At 34.9% G+C, this 20,288-nt stretch overlaps 1 protein-coding gene across 1 annotated transcript in view; it reads right to left on the bottom strand.

Moving 5' to 3' along the window:
- LOC116512367 (serine/threonine-protein kinase Sgk3) overlaps nt 1–20,288 on the bottom strand; it is a 36,716-nt gene that overhangs the window by 1,479 nt on the left and 14,949 nt on the right. The window contains 14 exon segments of the mRNA XM_032222833.1: nt 504–593; nt 2,159–2,314; nt 5,773–5,868; nt 6,555–6,641; nt 6,743–6,779; nt 6,957–7,069; nt 7,592–7,723; nt 7,804–7,887; nt 8,183–8,240; nt 8,727–8,776; nt 10,870–10,957; nt 12,842–12,917; nt 15,471–15,543; nt 15,683–15,766. Of these exon segments, the coding sequence (XP_032078724.1) occupies nt 504–593; nt 2,159–2,314; nt 5,773–5,868; nt 6,555–6,641; nt 6,743–6,779; nt 6,957–7,069; nt 7,592–7,723; nt 7,804–7,887; nt 8,183–8,240; nt 8,727–8,776; nt 10,870–10,957; nt 12,842–12,917; nt 15,471–15,543; nt 15,683–15,766 (1,224 nt within the window).

The following is a 20,288-nucleotide window of genomic DNA, read 5'->3' as shown; positions in this document are numbered from 1 at the left end:
TTTTGTGCGCTCTGGAAGCTGGAAGCTCCTGAAGCCTCCATAGTGCCTCTGGGACAGGGAGACTGTTTTCACCCTTCCCAGGCCTCTGGAGCCTGGGGAGGGTGAAAAATGGCTGTAAAAAATGCTGAACTCAGCTGGCCAGTGTGTCCCCTGTGGCATGCATGCCATAGGCTCGCCATCCCGGCTATAGTCTATCTTGTTAAGCAGTGAACCCTCCACTTGTACAATGAGATTTCCAGTTATTTCCTCTGAAGGCAGTGGAGAAAGGAATTCATTCATTCTGATTCTATCAATAAATGGCTGTATCTGGATACAGTCCAATATGCACAACATACTGCCGTAGATAGACACTTATTTGTTTCTAGAGATTATGCAACAATCAAGGAATAATTCCTTGAGATTATGCAAAATAATATCAGTTTTTACTCATCCCTTCCTTTCCTGATTTTTTTTCCTTCATCCTAGCTATGACTTAATGAATAAGGAATAGGAATTGGACCTACCACATTAGGATTAAATGGTGGCGGAATCTTTTTTTGTAAGAGGTCATTCCAACTGACAGATTCAAAGAACGGATGCCTTTGAATTTCAACCTGAAATACAAAATGGAGGTTAATATAAGATATATAATTTGTCTTAAATGTGTCAGAAAACTGGAGTTATCCACAAAAAGTTAACAAATATTCCTGTTCTGATTAAAATCAGGTTCCAAAAAATTATGGATCTTGTGCTGAATTTCCTATGTATGATATTAAACATTTGGGTAACAGTGTATTAACACATCAGTGTTAATTTTTGAAGTTATAGGGACAGAATCATGTATCCTTAAAATAAACTGCTTCTAATACTCTGTAAATGTTAATTTGTCCTGATGTGCTATTCATTATCAACAATGCCAGAGTACAAAAAGGAAGGATATGATGGACATAATTGTCTTACAATAACTTGCTTTAATACTTTCTCATGTAACTTTCTGTTCACTGTATAATTTCAATTTTATAAATAGTTTATTCTTATAACAGATAAATTTAGAAAAGAAGAAAAAGAAGCAATTTGCAAGCAGAATCAGAAGAAAAATTAAATGGCCCAGATATTTTTTTAGAGTCGCTGACTGTTTAAACAAGTATATACTTAAGTGTTTTAAAAAATGAAACATAAAGCTAAATGTCAGGTTTCTGATAAAACAAACTTCAAGGGAAGAGAGTGTAGTGATGCGTTATTATGAGACCCTTATAGTAATCAGAAGTACTCCTCCACCAGTAAATAGAGGTGAATGCTTATATGTGCATGAATATCAGGACAGAAGGACAAAGCTAGAGCTGCTGCTAACCCCACTGCTGCCCACCAGAGAATGCCCAAAGCTCTTGGATCTCATGTCTGATGGTCTGGTGGGGAGGTTGCCTAGGCTTTTATTGTCAGGTAACTTCAGTTTGCATATCATAGGTGTTGTTTGTATGGTTATCAGGAGCCCATGGCTTCCATTGCACTATGAGTATGGGGAGGTTATAGTTACTTCTTGAGAAAGGGAGAGATACTGCTTGCCTTGAAGAAGGCAGGAGTCTGAGTTTGTGAATTTTAAATGGGCAGTATTCTGAAGAATGTCAGTGCTTCCACCAGTTCCATGCCCTTCCTGGTTGGTCATGGTTCCCAGGATGTTAAACAATGGTTAATTTATCTTTAAGTGAGAGGATCAGACTGTGTGCATAAAGGAAGTACTGAGTATGTACACTATATGAAATTCAGTACCATAAAAGCTCTGTATCTATAGGAAACACAATTATAATGAAGATGGGCAACATTCTATAAATTGTTTAATTGTTAAAAACCCACATAAACATTTTTATCTGGCAACATCTCATGTTGTTTAACTCTTGATTCAAAGAAAATTAATTATGCTTAAATCCCATCCAAAGCAATAAAAATTGGGTTAATCTTCAGAGTCACATTGTAGTGAGATGGATGGCAAATACATTTAATAAATAAATATATTCTGTATGCTGGAATGAAATGCAGTACCCAAATTTGATTATTTAAATTTTTCAGATCACCTATAATATTTATAAAAAGGAACAAATATTTGCATTTCACATAGTAACAAATCAATTTTTAAAAATGTTTTTTCTTTACTACTTGATTTAAAATCAGGTATTTTACATACAAAGTCTTCTTTAGATCCTAGTCTGTTCTGTCTTTCCTTCTCCAAGAGTTCTTCCAGAATAGACCAAGCTGTAAGACTGACACCTGGCCTTAAATGGAGAGGTTTATGAAGAATGTTTTCATACATCTCAGCAACATCACGGCAGTAAAAGGGCGGCTAGACAGATTGTAGGGAAAAATAACAGAACAAAGCTAAGTATATTTGTTCAAGAAATTTAAGGAGAGAGAGAGATTGCAACGATCACCAATGCTTTAGAATATTCACCCTTAAAGTTCAAAGAAAACCATTGAGAAGAGCAACATACTGTTAAATAAGTGCATATCATAAAGATATGAAAGATAATTTGTTTTAGGACTTGAACCATCATTTTATAATTTGCTTGGTACTCATGAACAGTTTCTAAACTGCCACAAGAGCGTCTTAATACCTAGGATTAAATAAACAAGGGATCATTTAAATTAAATACTTAATTTATTTATCTGATTTAGAAGCTATTATAGTTTCAAATTTGATACCAGACCTTGAAGATAACATAATCTAAAAATTTATGAAAATAAATATTGTTGATGGATATTATGGTGTAAAAATAGGTCCACTGTATAAGATTTACCACAGTGAAATATATTCTCGGGTAATTGGGTTTTAAAGAAAGCAACCCCATTCAGAGTGATCTGAAATAGAAAAACCACCAAGAACTGGTAAGAAATATTGATTCTCTGGACCATAGGAAGAAAATAACTTCGTTCTAATTGGCAATAGCTGTTATTTTTCTGGCACATTATCTCAGATCAAAATCCTGTTGCATTTTTTGTCCAATATATTTCAACAAAAATGGATTGTGAAATGATGAATAATATTCTCACTCAAAATTATTGTATATGCTTTTTGATATAAGAAAAATATTTTATAACTGAGATAGGAAGCAAAGTCTGGTGATAGGAAAAAACTTTAGAATTCTTTTCCCTAAAGACCAAAAAATGTACATTTTAATATCATTACTGCAGAAACCAAAAAGGATCTCTGCTATTCTATTATCAATGAGGAATGAAAGGATAAGTGAAAAGATGTTAGAAATGTCCTAGATACTGTCAGCTTTTTCTGAATGATTCCATTCACTTTAGGAGCAAATTCTATCATTGCTATTTCAGTTGTTTATTCTTTCATGCTTGGTGACATAATCTGTTCCACTACAGCCAGGAAATTGAGAGAACATCAGAAGCAAATGACTAAAGCACAAGACTTGGCTGGGAATAAAGTAGCCTATTCACATATATGCATTGTTGATGTTACTATGTTTTTAATATTTTTATTTCAAAAATTAAAAGTTAATTGGAATTCAATATTATGCAAACACAAGTAGTAGAACAAAGTGAAACTAGAGTCTTGGACTTTAAGAGAGCTAATTTCAATAAAATTAGAGAGAGCTTGGGAAAAATTCCATGCATGAGAATCCTCAAGGGAAAAACAACTCAAGAAGCTTGGGAAATTTTGAAAAATGAGATTACAAAAGCCCAGTCTAGAACAATACCAATGAAGAAGAAAAATAACAGCTCCCAAAAGAAACCAGCATGGCTGCATAAAGAACTCTCTGAGAAAATTGAAAGATAAAAAAGGTAAGTATAAAAAGCGGAAAGGGGGGGACATAACCAAGGCAGAATATCAGCAAATAGCCCGTGCATGTAAAGATGAAGTGAGGAAAGCTAAGGCTCACAATGAAGAAAGGCTTGCCACAAAAGTAAAAAAATAACAAAAAAAGCTTCTTCCAACATGTTAAAAACAAGAAAAAGGTTAAGGAAACAATTGGTCCATTGCTGGGAGAAAGTGGCAAGAAGGTGACAAGCAACAGGGAGAAAGCAGAACTATTTAACTCATGTTTTGCATCTGTCTTTACACAAAGGGATAAAACAGTCCAACCTATCAAAAACAGCACCACAAAAATCAGATTAGGAACACAAGTTGAAATAGGGAAGAAAATGGTAAGTGAGCACCTGTCTACCCTAGATGAGTTCAAATCACCAGGACCAAATGGATTACACCCCAGGGTTCTGAAGGAACTGGCAGACGAGATCTCAGAACCACTGAACTATATCTTTCAGAGATCCTGGAGTACCGGGGAACTACCAGAGGACTGGAAAAGAGCTGATGTGCTTCCCATCTTCAAAAAAGGGAAAAAAACAGATCCAGGAAACTACAGACCTATCAGCCTGACCTCAATACCAGGAAAGATTCTGGAAAAGATAATCAAGCAACGAATTAGCAAACAACTGGAAGCAAACAAAGTAATAGCCAAAAGCCAACAAGTTTGTCAAAAACAGATCATGCCAGACTAATCTTATTGCATTCTTTGATAATGTGACAAAATTAGTGAACCAGAGGAATGCCGTTGATATAGTTTACTTGGACTTCAGTAAGGCATTTGATAAGGTAGACTATAACCTACTACTAGATAAAGTAGAAGAATGTTGGTTAGACAGCATCACCACCAGATGGATTCGTAACTGGCTGTCGAACCGCACTCAATGTGTAGTCCTCAATGGAACTGCATCTTCATGGAGGGAAGTATGCAGTGGAGTACCCCAAGGCTCTGTTTTGGGCCCAGTACTCTTCAACAACTTCATCAATGATTTGGATGAGGGAATAAATAGGGAACTCATCAAATTTGCAGATGACACCAAGCTGGCAGCAATAGCCAACACTCCAGAAGACAGGCTTAAGATACAGAAGGATCTTGACAAACTTGAACATTGGGCACTATCTAATAAAATGAAATTCAATGGTGAAAAGAGTAAGGTTCTACATTTAGGCAAGAAAAATGAAATGCAAAGGTACAGTATAGATGGTACCTTGCTCAATAGTAGCAACTGTGAGAGGGATCTTGGAATCCTAGTGGACAACCATTTAAACATGAGCCAGCAGTGTGCAGCAGCTGCCAAAAAAGCCAACACAGTTCTAGGCTGCATAAACAGAGGGATAGAATCAAGATCACGTGAAGTGTTAATACCACTTTATAATGCCTTGATAAGGCCACACTTGGAATACTGCATTCAGTCTTTTCTACCACGATGTAGAAAAGATGTGGAGACTCTAGAAAGAGTGCAGAGAAGAGCAACAAAGATGATTAGGGGACTGGAGATTAAACATATGAAGAACTGGGTATGTCTAGTTTAATAGAAAGAAGGACTAGGGGAGACATGATAGCAGTGTTCCAATATCTTAGGGGTTGCCACAAAGAAGAGGGAGTCAAACTATTTTCCAAGGCAACTGAGGGTAGAACAAGAAGCAATGGGTGGAAACTAATCAAGGAGAGAAGCAACTTAGAACTGAGGAGAAATTTCCTGACAGTTAGAACAATTAATCAGTGGAACAGCTTGCCTCCAGAAATTGTGAATGCCCCAACACTGGAAGTCTTTAAGAAGATGTTGGATAGCCATTTGTCTGAAATGGTATAGGGTTTCCTGCCTAGGCACGGGGTTGGACTAGAAGACCTCCAAGGTCCCTTCTAACTCTGCTATTGTATTGTATTGTATAATTAAAGTTAAGTTCATTTTGAACTTAATTCTACTAGATCAGAATAAGTGATTCAGGTATGCAGTTTGAAAAAATGAATTACCTACCAGACCATACAGCATTTCATACAAAACAGCTCCAAGACACCACCAGTCTACAGTGTTATCATAGGGTTGCTTTCGGATTACCTCTGGAGCCAGGTACTGTAAGGGAAAAATAGCTCCAACCAATCACTAAGAGGTACAAATTCTTTTGGTATGAATGATGTTAAGCATATCTATGGCCTTCCACTCTCAACTATTTAACAGAGATCAACATCGATTTCATATATGTATGTATGTAATCATAAAACACAATAGATGTCTTGAAGCTTATTTTGCTTTTATTATGTTATGGTTTGAAGTTTTATTACTGCTGTTAGTCTCTCAGAGTTGTGTTTTCAGACGGGCAGTGATACAAATATTTTAAATAAGTAAATAAATGTAAAACCAAAATTTCTAAAGCTTGCAATGAGACTGCTACCCACTTGTAGCCCAAAGCTTGGGTGAAATGATCCACTTATTTGAATCAAGGCATGATGGAGTGCCATACAAATCTAAGGGGAAATTATGTTGGGAACTTTCTTATGATATTGATAATTAGATAATACTGCTACAATACATTCTGTGCAACTATTAGCTAATTTGGTTACTATCTTCCATAACTTTCTTAGGGAGCTAATCTAGCATCCCCTTGGTCATCAAGACTTCGCTAATAGTTGTTACATCTATTTTATTAATATGTTATATATATCTAAGATACTATTTGTTAGTTCTACCAATGAAAGTTCCAAATGTACTGTATTTTGAGAAAGAGAGCAGAGAGAGAGTGCACAAGTAAATTAACTCACCTCTGGAGTTCCACAAAATGTTGCAGTTGTATCTGAAGTAGCAATTCCTTCTTTACAGAGTCCAAAATCTGTTAAGACAACATGCCCCTGCATTGGAAATTGAAAATCTACTGTCAAACAATGAAGAATTTTAGCGATTGTATTATTTAAAATTTCTTGGATAATAGAAAGAAATATTTACAGCCTACCAATGAATCTAGAAGAATATTTTCTGGCTTCAGATCCCTGGGCATAAATGAGAAAGAAGGAAATTCACTGTAAGTAAAATGTCTAGCAAGAATCATGCCCTTGTGTAACTATTAATAAGAAATAAACCAACAAATTATAAAATGAAAAACTAAATATATATTAATAGAAAATGACTGCATTTATTTCATTTTCCCTTTCAGTCTGAGTCATTACCTGTATACAATTTTTAAGGAGTGCAAATAGCCCAGTGCACTGGCTATTTCAGCAGCATAAAATTTGGCTCTGTGTTCAGGAAAGGTGCGTTCTTTTTGTAAGTGAAAGAAGAGCTGTAAATATGCATGGAGCAAGTTAAGAGAAAACAGTGTTATTCTTAGTAATAAGATTAACATATTCTGCAGTTGTCTATCAACAGCTATCAAAACAGTGAAAAAGCATTCTGCATAATTATTCACATCCTTCCTTTAATCATTTCCTTACTTTTTCACATCTGTAGCCTTGGCAAGCTACAGCTGCAATTGCTAAATAAACTACTACACTGGTCTAGTTTATACATAACCACAATCAGCAACCATGATTTTGAAGATTTTGGCTTCACATTATTTGTGAATGCTACCCATGTTTCACTAACTTTTGGTTAATATAAATCATGAATATAATAATTTTTACACTAAATATTACATATACACATAAATAATGCAATAAAGCAGCATAGCAGCAAATGAATATATATTTGCAATGTGGGAATCAATTTATGTTGAGCCACTACAATTAGTTACTGCAATTTCTCTTAAACTGCAAGCCAAAACTGATGACATTTGACTACTATATAGACTGAAAAGTATTCTTACCTCTCCTCCATTAACAAAATCCAGAACAAAGTACAGCTTCTCTGTGGTTTGGAATGAATAATGCAGTCCAACTAAGAATGGATGTTTCACATTTTTCAAGAGCACGTTGCGTTCAGCCATGATATGTTTTTGCTATGAGGAAATGAAGGGTCAATAAGTAAGTAGGAATAATTTTGTAATTGGAAGGAAAAACAAAATCTCTTCCCTTTTACCTCTTTCCTGTTTAGGACAATTTTCTTCTGCAGCACTTTAACAGCATAGAACTTTCCATCCCATTTTCGTTTTGCAAGAAGAACCTAAAGAAGAATTTTCATAGAAAGTCTGTTCCACCCTGTTGAAGAATTCAAGTAAATTTTTCCCCAGTTCTTACAAGTAGCAACTTTATAGAGATAATGTAGTGATGTTAGATTACTTCTAATTTTTAAAAATCACCCTTGAGATTCCAGGAATTGAAACTGGAGTTTTTGGTATCTAAGGCATGCAGTTATAGGTTTTCTTTTCATATCATCAACAAAAAGATATATCCCACCAATAGAATAAAAAAAATGAAGTGGTATTAGCAAAGAGTATATAACAATAATAGGAACCTACCTTGCCAAAGCTGCCCTTCCCAATAACTTTCAGAAAGTCAAAGTCTGTTGGTTTAGCACTGGAGTGGTTTCAGGATAAAGAAAAACAGGTAATCAAAATGATAAAAGATAGCTATTTAGTAGCTGAATGGTAGTCATACCACATTTTCTTCCTATCTTCCCAGATTTTTTCCCCTTCTCCTAATAACTATTCTTTCAGTGTTCGCTGTGCTCTCCATCACAGTTCAAATTTAACAATCACATATCTGCGGTATTTCAGTCTTCTAGAGCACAAATTATTCTACATAGTATTTCCTATGTTATGCATGTGCATTCTCATTATCTTCCACATAACTGTTTCTTTTATTGACTTTCTACAAATTCATCCTTTTCCTTTTTTTATTTGTACTTAATAACTTGCAAGACAATATTCTCTTAGTTCCAAATTACAACTATTTCTTCCTAAGCTTGCTCCTAATTGATATTACATGAAGGGTGCTCTTTACTCCCAGACCCCCTTTAACAAAGTAACTGCAAAGGCTAATTTATATTTAACTAAAACCTACTGAGGATTTCCAGATGGCCCCAAGTTGATGTTCTGTGAGGTAGAATTTAGCTGTTTAAAAATAAAAAATATAAATTAAACTCAAATCAAGTTTATAGATAATTCATTTGTTAGAAAAAAGTCTAATCATAATATTTCAGATTGCATTGTAGTATACTCAAATTAAGTATTTTTGGGAAAGAAGTCTTTCTTGTAACTTTATGCTTAAAAGGACAAAGGTTAATTACTGTAATCCCTATCACTACAGAGACATTCCTAACACCAGTGAGTATAAATTGCTTTTTTTTAAAAAGTGTTTCTCAGGCAGTTTTCTATGTTTAGGAGCAAAGTCTACGTTCCCCACATATTTCTGTGTGCTGTTCAAAAGAAAATCCACCTTGTTTTCATAAACAGTTTTGAGATTGAAAAAGGAAATTTAGTGATTAAAAACTAAACTCTGAAAGTATTTGGAAGGGACTGCACTGAACTCTGTGTATCTTTTTAGACATGTTCTTACTATATCTACAGCTTTTGTTGGGATCAAACTTTCCAGACTTTTAAAAAGATTTTAAAGGTACAACTGATAGAATTAATTTTGCTAGATATTTAAGAAATTTATTTTACAGATTAATTTTTGCCATTTTGCTATCAAATTTTATCAGTAGACTTCTCCAGGACTTTTGAGGTGGGGAAAAAATGGCAAGGATGAATATGACCCATAGGCTGTCAATCTTACCATAGAATGATAGAACAAATGCTTGGGTCAGAGGCTGACTGTCTATACACTTTTCACCCTACTCCCTAATCCAGTCCCGGAACACCATAAAACCTGCTGAACTAAAATGCCAGTGGAAACAGTTCTATACAGAGAGAAGATGGGCTTTATTAAAATTTTGGGTTTTCCAGAAGGAAAACAGAAACTCTTCTGCTTGGTGAACAGATGTGGTAGAGACCAGGTGACATATTAGAGTTAGGGGTAAACTTGAAAAATATAGCTGTTACCTAACATGCCTAAGTTACTATGAACAACTTCAATTTGTAAATGACAATTGCATTTGGTGAGTATGAAAGATTTTTTTCTATGTTTGTGCAATTATAACATTCTACTGTTGGAATAAATGAATTTATTTGAATAATGGATGAATATGTTATGTCAATATGGTGTATTATATTTATTATTTAATAAACTATTGTTCACCTCAAATGAATAACAAATAAATGTTGAGAACAAACTGCTTATGCAAGTATACTTACTAATGTAAAACTACAGCAACTAATTTACAGAACACATATTATAAGTAGAATCAGTATTGTCTACAAGTAAAAACTCCATTTATGACATGACAAAATCACATTACCAAAGAAAATTAACATTCCTCTACCAACTCATCAGATTACAATTATCTGATTGTTAGCAGGGTAACCACAGAACATGTCTGACATATTAAATCTTCTAATAGGACAACAGTATAAATCTGTGAATGATATATAAACATGAAAAAGATCAAATGTGGCAAGACACTTTAATTATGTTCAAAATCAGATGTGGATTAAAGCTGAGATGGATTTGGGCTCGTTTCCTAGAGACATGTTGTATCTTACAGGTTGAATGCAAAGTTTTATTGATCATTAGACTGCAGAAGTCTCTGACCATGGCTAAGTCAACACTCAACGCAGCTTGCTTGAGCAATGCAGCATGAAGTAGGCAGTAGTGTTGACATGAACTTTATGTCAACTAGTTGATGGTAGTGATTAGTATTAGTTAATGCTGTTTAATTGCCAGAAATACTATAGGAGTAGTGGCTGTTCTTACATAGTTTCTTTTATTACAAAGTATTGTAGATGTTCATGTAATTTCACTGATGAAACTGCAAATATTCCAAAACCTATGCTTACTGACATAAAGATTGGCATCTTCACTGGAATAGAGGAAGAGTGATTGTGTATATATTAAAAATAGTTTAGGAATACAGATTAAAGATTTCCAAACCTTGAATAATGTGAAATAACAACATTGTGAGGCTACTATATTTGAGAAAAGAGGTAGGCAATGCTTTATATTCTAGTGAAGTATACATTAAGAAAGACATTGGAAAAGGCCAATAGGGTTGCGGAAATAAAGTAACTTCTGTAATTTAAACACAAGAGTGCCAAAAATTAGTTACCTTTTGACTGTTTCTTTCATCCTCATCTTCAGATGGATCATATTGGTGCTTTGGATTGTCCATCTGAAGAAATGATCTTACATCTGGACTAGGAAAGATAATTTAACTGATTATATAATGCTTCATTATATATTTTCAATGTGAATAACATATACAACAAAACAAAGAAGAAATTATGATCATGACTTAGCTGAAAACTGAAATCAAACAGGAAATTAGGTAAATTACATCAGAGCTAATTAAGTTGAAACTTCCATTTCCATTGATACAATATATATTAATTAGATCACTTGTGAACACCGCCAGGAAGAAGCAATTTCCATAATACTTTTGATAGTTGCCATTTTTAACTTTTAATTTGTTAAATTTTGTATTAATAACATTAGAAATCACTACCACAATTATATATCACTGAATGAAGCCTCGGAAATTTGATCTGTTAAAAATAGTTTCAAAGGAATTAACAATCCAAACATTTTTCAAAAAAAGTGACAATTTAATAAGTCATAGCAAACCAACAATGAAACTGCCAAACTCTTTACCATTGGTTATGTATTCCAGAGAAGACACAACCATGGGACAAGTAGAACCTGAATCTGAACTACTCTTACTTACCTTGTGGACAGGAATCACCTACCGCAGGAGTCCCCAACCCTCGGGACTGTGGTGTGTAGCTCGACTTTCTATCTAATTATAACTGCCAAACTTATTAGGCCTCATTGTCACCTAGTCAGCTAGTCCTCAACTAATGACCCTAATTGAGTCCACAATTTTGGGTGTTGTGAAAGTTGTAAAGCAGATCATTCAATGACCAGAGCCAATTTTATGACTTTTCTTGTGGCAATCATTAAGTGAATGAGGTGTTGTAAAGTGAACGCGACAGTAGTGAGGTGAAAGCCTCAGTCATTAAATGAACCCATTGTTTGCAATGGGACAATTTTTGAAAATCAAAGTAAATGCCAAATTCCAGCAAAAACATTGTAAATCATGGACATGTGATCGTGGGATACTGCAAAAGGCCAGCTGTCAAACACCCAAAATGCAGCAATGCGACCATGGGAGCTCTGGACATCGCAACTTTGAATCTGGGTCATAAATAGCTTTTGAAGTAGGGGGACCATTTTAATTTTGAATGATTGCTAATCAACTGGTCATTGCAAATGATTGCTAAGTGACTGGTTATAAGTTATGGAAGAATTATTCAGAAGAAAATTATTCCTTTAATAAATTCCTGTAATCAGAAAAAACTCAAACTTTACCTTTGTGTGAATCAAAGCATAGGATCAGGCTACCAATTATTAAAGGCTTAAGTAATGATTTTAGCAACAATTCTGCAGTAGTATAAAAACATATCAAACACCACATCTGAGAACTCTAACCTTGACCTGCCAAAAGCATGCCTTGGTGATCACTTTCCATGTCATTTTGTGCAGCATCTGGTAATCAAAAGTTATAGACATTCTCTTGCTCCAATACAAGTAGTCCATGACTTACGATCACAATTGGGATCAGAATTTTTACTGTTAAGCAAATCAGTTGTTAAGTGATTTGGGCCCAATTTTACAACCTTTTTGGTCATGTTTGTTAAGCAAATCATTACAGTTAAGTGAATCATATGGTTATTAAGCAAATCCAGCTTCCTCCAATGACTTTCCTTGTTGGAAGCTGGCTAGGAATGTCACAAATAATGATCACATGAGGCCAGGATGCTGCAACCATTGTAAATATATGCCAATTGCCTAGCACCTGAATGTTCATCATGTGACCATGGGGACACTAAGATGGTTTTAAGTGTGAGTACAGGTTGTCATTTTTTCTACTGCTATTGTAACTTTGAATGATTGCTATATGAATGGTTGTAAGTTGAGAACTACCGGTATATCACTTAGAAGGTACGTATGGATTGTAGTTTCCAGTATATAGTTTACCACATAATTTTATTCTCTTGAGGGTAAAACAAAGTTTCACTTACTGATTGCAAAGCTCAGGCTGTCGAACTAAATTCTGAATGAATTCATTCAATCCTGCTCTTCTTTGTTTAATAAAATCTGAAAACCCAATGAGAAAAGATCAGATATTAGAATCCCTGTTTCAAAATTTAAATATATACATTTCTTAGATTGCCTCATTAAAAAATAATAAAAAACTTGTTGCTCTTGTATTTGTAATCAGGGCTGCTCTCCAGCATCCCATAAATACTAGTGGACAGGTAAAACAGATTAGATTAGATAATAGACCTTTTATTTTAAAAAAGTCTTATTTTCTACCAGAATAACAGAAAAACAGAAGAGTTCAAGCAGGAAACTTTATATCATTTCAAACAAATGGTTGTCCAATCTCTTCTTAAAAACCTCCCGTGTTGGAGAACCCATAATTTTGGGAGGCAAGTCATTCCACTAATTAATTGTTCTAATTGTCAGGAGATTTCTCCTTAGTTCTAAATTCCAAATCTTTTAAACTATAGATTTAATGCTGCAGTCACTTTAAGAAGAAGGATATAGTGAAATGGATACTATTGAATAGATACTTGAATTTTTTTTAAAAAAATCTATCATTCCTATACAACTCTTATTATTTGAGAAAATAATGAATACACACCTATTTTGATTAATATTAGCAGAGTGATACATTGTCCTGTGTAGGAAATCAGAGATGGAAAAGCAACTGAAGTAAGCATAGCTAGTAGGAAAACTTAAGACGGCAAGGCATCTCAAATCAGAAACAGAAACTAGTTATTCTGTTAAGCTCAGTACTAAGTTACTCTTGGAGAAACTGACAATAATATAAACAAGAATATATAAAAGCTGCTTTGAAACTCAGATAATGTTTTACCCAGGCTACGTAGAATGCAGTGAAAGAAGTTCTATATAATCAGAGATAAACTGGAATTCTTTTCTATGAATAAATATACAAATACTTCAAACTTCCTTATGTAATATTTCCTAGTTTTAGCTAAAATTTTCTTATAACTGAGCTAATGTTTTTCTCTGAATATGATTGGTAAATACTGGTAAGTCTATTACATCATTTGGATGGTACAAAACAAGCATTCACATTCAGTCTGTTTATATTTGCATGTTATAATGACTAATGGGGAAAAAAGAAAGACTTTAATTACAGAGGACAAACACTCCAAAACTAGGATGTGCTACATATAATTCATAAGAATTTAAAATATATAATATATATGCCCTAGCACTGAAAGCTATAGACTTTTTCCACTGATTAATTAATAGAATGGCATGTATGCAATGCAATGCAATGCAATAGAGTAAATACAATACAATACAGGTATAAACACACCTTCTGGTGTCAATTGTGGTTGTAAGCTGAGGATTACAATACAGATAGTCTTCACCTTACAACCACAATTGAAACGACAAGGTCTGTTGTTAAGCAAGGGGACTATTAAGTGAGTCACACCCAATTTTATGAACTTTTTTGCCATGGTTGTTAAGTGAATTATTGTAGGTGTAAGTTAATCATATGTTCATTAAGTAAATCTGGCTTCCCCATTGATTTTGTTTATTGGAAGCCAACTGGGAAGGTTACAAATGATGATCCCAGGATCCCAAGATGCTGCAACTATTCTAAATGCATGCCGGTTGCCAAGTAGTAACAGTACAGTACAGTACAATACAATACAGCACAATGCAATATCAGTTGGACTATGGATTAAGGCATCAGACTAAAAGCAGGAGAACATGAGCTGCCTTAGCAGACTATCTATATTCAGATTCATTCATTTAAAGACCGAATTATTCCTAAATTTGATTACACTAATAAAACCAATCGCAATTTATCATTCCCAGGGTACAACTCAGTCTGTCTGTTATTCCTTAAGCCATAAAAGCCAGCTGGGTGACTTTGGGCCAACTCACCTCACAGGGGTGTTTTTGTTATAGGGAAATAGAAGCAGGAAGGTGTGTTTGCCATCTTGAGTTATTTATAAAAATTAAAAAGTGTGATATTGATAAATTTAAAAAATGCAATATGTCTCTCAGCAACAAGGTATGTTGTGTATTAAAAAACCCAATATTATCAAATTCTGCACATCAGATTCAAACAATAAAAAACCCATCAAAAATAAATCAAAAACTCTTATTTATATGCAAGTGAAAAATGTTCAAATACAAATGTTCTGGATGATGACAGAACTACTTTAATGGAGAATTTATATCCATATTTATCAGAATTACACAACTTTGCAATTGATTAAAATATATCCTAATTGACCATAAACAGAATTTAATGTACGAAGCATCATTCATTGTTTTCAGAAGTCTGACGCTTAGTGCACTTGTGTTTGCAGAGTCCCATGCCTTGATTTGAACCTGTTTTCACAATCCCTTTTCTCTGCTTATACTGGATACAACAAAATGGAGTTGGACTTGTAAACATTTGGAAAGAATTAGATTGCCTACTGTTGATTCAGATGATAAATCACATTAGTGTACATTTATATCCACATATTCTTCTATGTGAATTTCTACATACTGTTATATAGGTGGGGAGAACTTCAAAAATACTTAATTCAAGTTGAACTTATTGATGCAGAAACAGTTTAAAGATAAAATGAGAACTAAATGAGATCTGCTTACCAGGATCAAAATTATCTCCAAATATTCTCTTAGCAGGAATTCTCAAATTCATTGTAGGAAATTGTTTCCTTAGCTGAAATACATAAGTCATATGATATAATTTAACATCAGAAATCAGTTCAATTCTCAATCATGATGTACCAACAATATAGCAGAAGAAATTGGTTCAGAGGAATTTCCCAAACTAATTTGAGCACAACTTCCCTACTTACTGTATTATACAGCTTGTCAAACTCAGCATATCGCCTGAAGACAAACCATTCATTAGTGCCAACTGAGACCAAGACTTTGTAGACCTGTTGATACAAACAATTTTTAATGAAAAGTTTTATTAAAATGTATGGGATTATTACATACATATCCCATTTGCTTAATTACTATTTAATATTTCATCAAAAGACTTAATGTTATAATATGGGTCTGCTGAACACATTCATTTTTTCTTCTAAATGGATTTAAAGACATGCTTGATGAAAGAAACTGAGATATGTGCAGGAACTCATCAACTTATAAAATCTAGGAAAAACAGTTCCTATAAATTAGTCAACCGAGAGCAAATTTCATACAGGCATGAAATTAAGTGATCAGGGTTTTTTCCCCAAACAACTGCATTAAGAAACATTACTAACAATCTAGATTAAGCAATGATTAATAAAATGTGGAATCCTTGGTGCTCTGTGTTTGATTGTTCACAGATGTTTCATTAATTAACAAGGTATCAGCAATGCTTGTAAGTGCAGGATTTGCTCACTGTTTATATATAGTATCTTGCTCTGCCAGTGCTTGCTCTGCCAGTGCTAAAGATATTATATTCATCTTTATCCCACCTTTATTATGTTTATAAATAATTCAAGGTTGCAAACATATATAATATTCCTTCTTCCTATTTTCCCCACAACAACAACAACAACCCTATGAGGTGGGTTGAGCTGCAAGAGAGTGGCTGACCCAAAGTCAGCCAGTTGGCTTTCTTGACTAAGGGAGGACTAAAAGTCACAATCTCCTGGTTTCTAGCCTGGTGCTTTCACCACTAGATCAAATGGTACAACTGGCACTTAGACAAATCAGCCATCAACAGGCACATAGAGGTAGAACAACGCTTACACATCATTCAAAAGACACACACAAAAAATTAAAAAGGAAACAGAAAGACCAGCAATCAATTCCCAGGTAAAGAGGTATTAACACCTGAATAAATAAACAAACAAGCAAACAGTAAACAAAGAGAAAACTATACCTCCACCAATACTAGCAGGGCAAGCTACTATATATAAAAGGGGAGCAAACCGCATATTCACTAGTATTGATGTTACTTAATACGGTAATAAAACAATTGCAAACCAATAAGCAGGCTCAGAGAGCAACAAGGACTCCACAGATCAACCCTGAACTACAGATATTCTTTTCTACTGGCGTTAATAAACTGGAAGATATCAGAATGCTTCCTTTAATAACCACAGTACAGTTTCATATTGAAGACAGTAGGAATCATGTCCTTTTCTTATTCAGGCTTTTACTACTTTCTCATATCCAGAATCTTCTCCTTTTCTCTTACTCTTTTTTTGCAGGAGTAGCATTTAAGCAAAATTTGAATGGTGCTAGTGTTAATAGCAATAGCACTTAGACTTATAAACCATTTTACAGTACTTTACAGCCTTCTCTAAGCGGTTTACAGTCAGCATATTGCCCCCAACAATTTGGGTCCTCATTTTACCCACCTGGGAAGGATAGAAGATTGAGTCAACCTTGAGCCTGGTGAGATTTGAACTGCCAAATTGCAGGCAGCTGATAGTCAGCAGAAGTAGCCTATGGTACTGCACTCTAACCACTGTGCCACTGTGGCTCAATAATAATAGGCCTATAAGATCTTAAAGGATATTCAAGGTTTGATCTGAATCTAATTTTATCTATAGAACTGTGCTTGTGTTTATAGCAAACTGCATTACTGACATCATACCCTTTAAGAGCTGGGTCCAATATCTAATCACCTTCATGCATGCTAATAGTTTCTCCTGTTGCTGTACAGGTTTTTGTGGGTTTTCCCCCCCAGAGCAGGGAATATTGATTAATGTAATATTCCTTTGCTATAAGTTACGATGGGACCTGAATTTTGCTCCAGGTTCTTCTCAAGAAAATGATTTAGCCTAGCCTACTTTGTTGATACTATCCTTTATTCATCTCTTTCCAATTGTAAATATTTGCAGGGAGGAAAAAAAAGGACATGTAGCTTAATTATACAAAGATAAATAGGGCAAGGGGAAAAAAGACAATCTCCTCCAAGCAAAATCACTACAACTGCTTCTCCCAATTACCTTAAAATTGTAATACTAAGAAAATTATCTGATTTACCCTAAAATCAGATATTTTGGCTATCTTAATATTTTTTTTATTTCAGACAGATAAGAGCTGCAGTAAACAGAAAAGCAATATGCTATTGCCATCATGCTCCTTCACCAAGCTATTCAGTTAAATACAGTGATAACAAGCACTGTTCCCTCTAAGTTCCGCGGCCGCGGCCGTGGCAACAAAACACCATGCAGCAGTTTCCAACTGCCGCGCAGTGGTTTTTGTGAGATGCCTTCCACCATAATAGGAGAGGGGAGCCAGCCTGGAGACAGCAATCAGTTCTAGATCCACAAGGCAGAAAATAAGTAGCTCAGAGAAGGGGTGTGGGGGTTGGGAGAAGGCATGGGACAGGCTCCCAGCAGCGGCTGCTCAGATTTGCCAGAGAGGGAGGAAGGGAGGGAGGGAGGGAGGGAGAGAGGGAGGGGGAGAGAGAGAGAGTATCCCTCCTTCCTTCAGCCCAACACTCTCGGCCAGATGAGAGGGACTGCAGAGGGTCTCCTCAAGTCTAGGGCAGCGAGTCATTCGATGGGAAAGTTGCCTCTTGGAAGGAATGACCTGGATTGGCTCCCGCTTCGTCTCTCCTGCCTCTTCGTTTCTCTGTTTGGTCATTGGGCAGCAGATCAAAAGAGAGAGGGGGGGTGGGAGAAGGCATGGAACAGGCTCTAGAGAGAGAGAGAGTTGGTGGGCAGACTTAGCACTTTGTTAAGTTTGTTTCTCTGTGTGTTGTGCATAATATATACATGTCTCCATGGGTGCAATTGTGCAAGCATTTTTTTTCCTCTTTAAAAGAATTTTTGGATTTCTCCTCACCAAACCTTTAAGACTGAAAGAGTTAGAGTTGAAATATAAAGAGATTGTCAAATGCTATACTGTTAGATTGGTAGGCAATTATGGACTATCTTGATTATATCCTCCTTAGAAAGAATATGCTACTGTATGGTTGAGAAAAGACAAACTTCATTCCATGGAAACCAAACAAAGTTCATATGGAGGGTTTCTTTCTACGATAGGCTTCTTGGGTCAACAGTGAATATCAGTTATCAAAAATGTAGGTAAAAAGTTAAGCAGGCAATAGGCAATTACAAAAAGGGAAGCCAACTTTCTGAATTCTGTTTCTTTGACTTAGTGATTTATAAATAGTAGACTAATGTTCTGAAAACATGACCTAAATTTCTATATATTTTAATAGTTGTAAAGCTATGCTGAAAAAGTTGTTCTCAAGGTATTGTGATAAATTCAATAAAAAGAAGGAAATTCTTGATGAACTTAAGGAGGAATGAGAGTATTGGATAGTAAATGGACAAATAAAATTACCAATCAAAGAGAATATTGCACCTCAGGGTTGAAATGAGATGTTCTCTCTTCTTCTTTCCTCTTCCTCTCTTCTCTCTCTGTCCTCTCTCATCCTCTTTCTCGTTGTCTCTCTTCTCTTTCTCTTTTTCTTTTCCATTCTTCTGTCACTTTTTCTCTCCTTCTCCCTTCTCTCTCCTCTTTATCTCTTTCTGTCTCATCCTTTCTCTTTGTCTCACTTTCTCTCTCCTTTCCCACTCTTCTGTCACTTTCTCTCTCGTTCTCTGTCTCTTTCTGTCTCTCTTCCCTCTTTTTTCTTCCTCTCTTCCTCTCTCCTACTCTTTTATCACTTTCTCTCTACCGCCCAACCTGTCCCCATACTTATCTTCGACTGATCATGTTTGCAATAATTTACCTTCTTTTCTAAATAGGCACAGTTCCCTTACCGGATCCCTCGCTCACTCAAACACACACACACACACAAACATGCACAAAACCATTTTTCTCCATTCCAATTCAGATCCTATAAATCAATTGCTCTGTGAAACATCTGTGAAAAAATTCAGGCGCTCAGACATGAAAATGTGCCGCTCAGACACTATACTTTTCCGCACACCACTGAAAAAAAATTAGAGGGAACATTGATAACAAGTGAGCATTATGTTGTCATGTTTACAACCTGAAATATTTACAAATTCTCTCAACAGACATTATCAAACTAATTTGTTCTATAAATGAAATTAAAAGAAAAGCCAATGCCAAAATTACACACGAAAACAGAAACCAGATCCAAACAAGTTATTGAAATGGGTGGGGAAGGAAGAACAGGAAACAATGAAATGAACAGAGAAGCATAAAACATCAAGATTAACAAAGAAGGGAAAGAGTCTAATGTAATGTATTTGATTTAAGGAATTTTTATTTATTTATTCTGATTTTTAAATAAAGTCAATGCAGTAAATTTGATATGAAGGATAGAATATCAAAACGTTTAAAGCCAATATAAATATATGACAGTATTTTTATGCTGAATTTGTTTATGTACCATGCCATATACATAATCATGAGTCCTTATATGTCTTTGAATTATTCTAAATGTTAATAGATTTGACTGGACCCTACTTTATAGATACGGGAAGGCATAAAAGTAAATCTGAAGTTCTCAAGTTCATAAACTTTCTG

Source organism: Thamnophis elegans, chromosome 8 (assembly GCF_009769535.1).
Source record: "Thamnophis elegans isolate rThaEle1 chromosome 8, rThaEle1.pri, whole genome shotgun sequence".
NCBI classification, from domain to species: Eukaryota; Metazoa; Chordata; class Lepidosauria; order Squamata; family Colubridae; genus Thamnophis; species Thamnophis elegans.
Note: the sequence above shows the minus strand (reverse complement) of the source record. Positions and strands in the feature narration are given on the sequence as shown.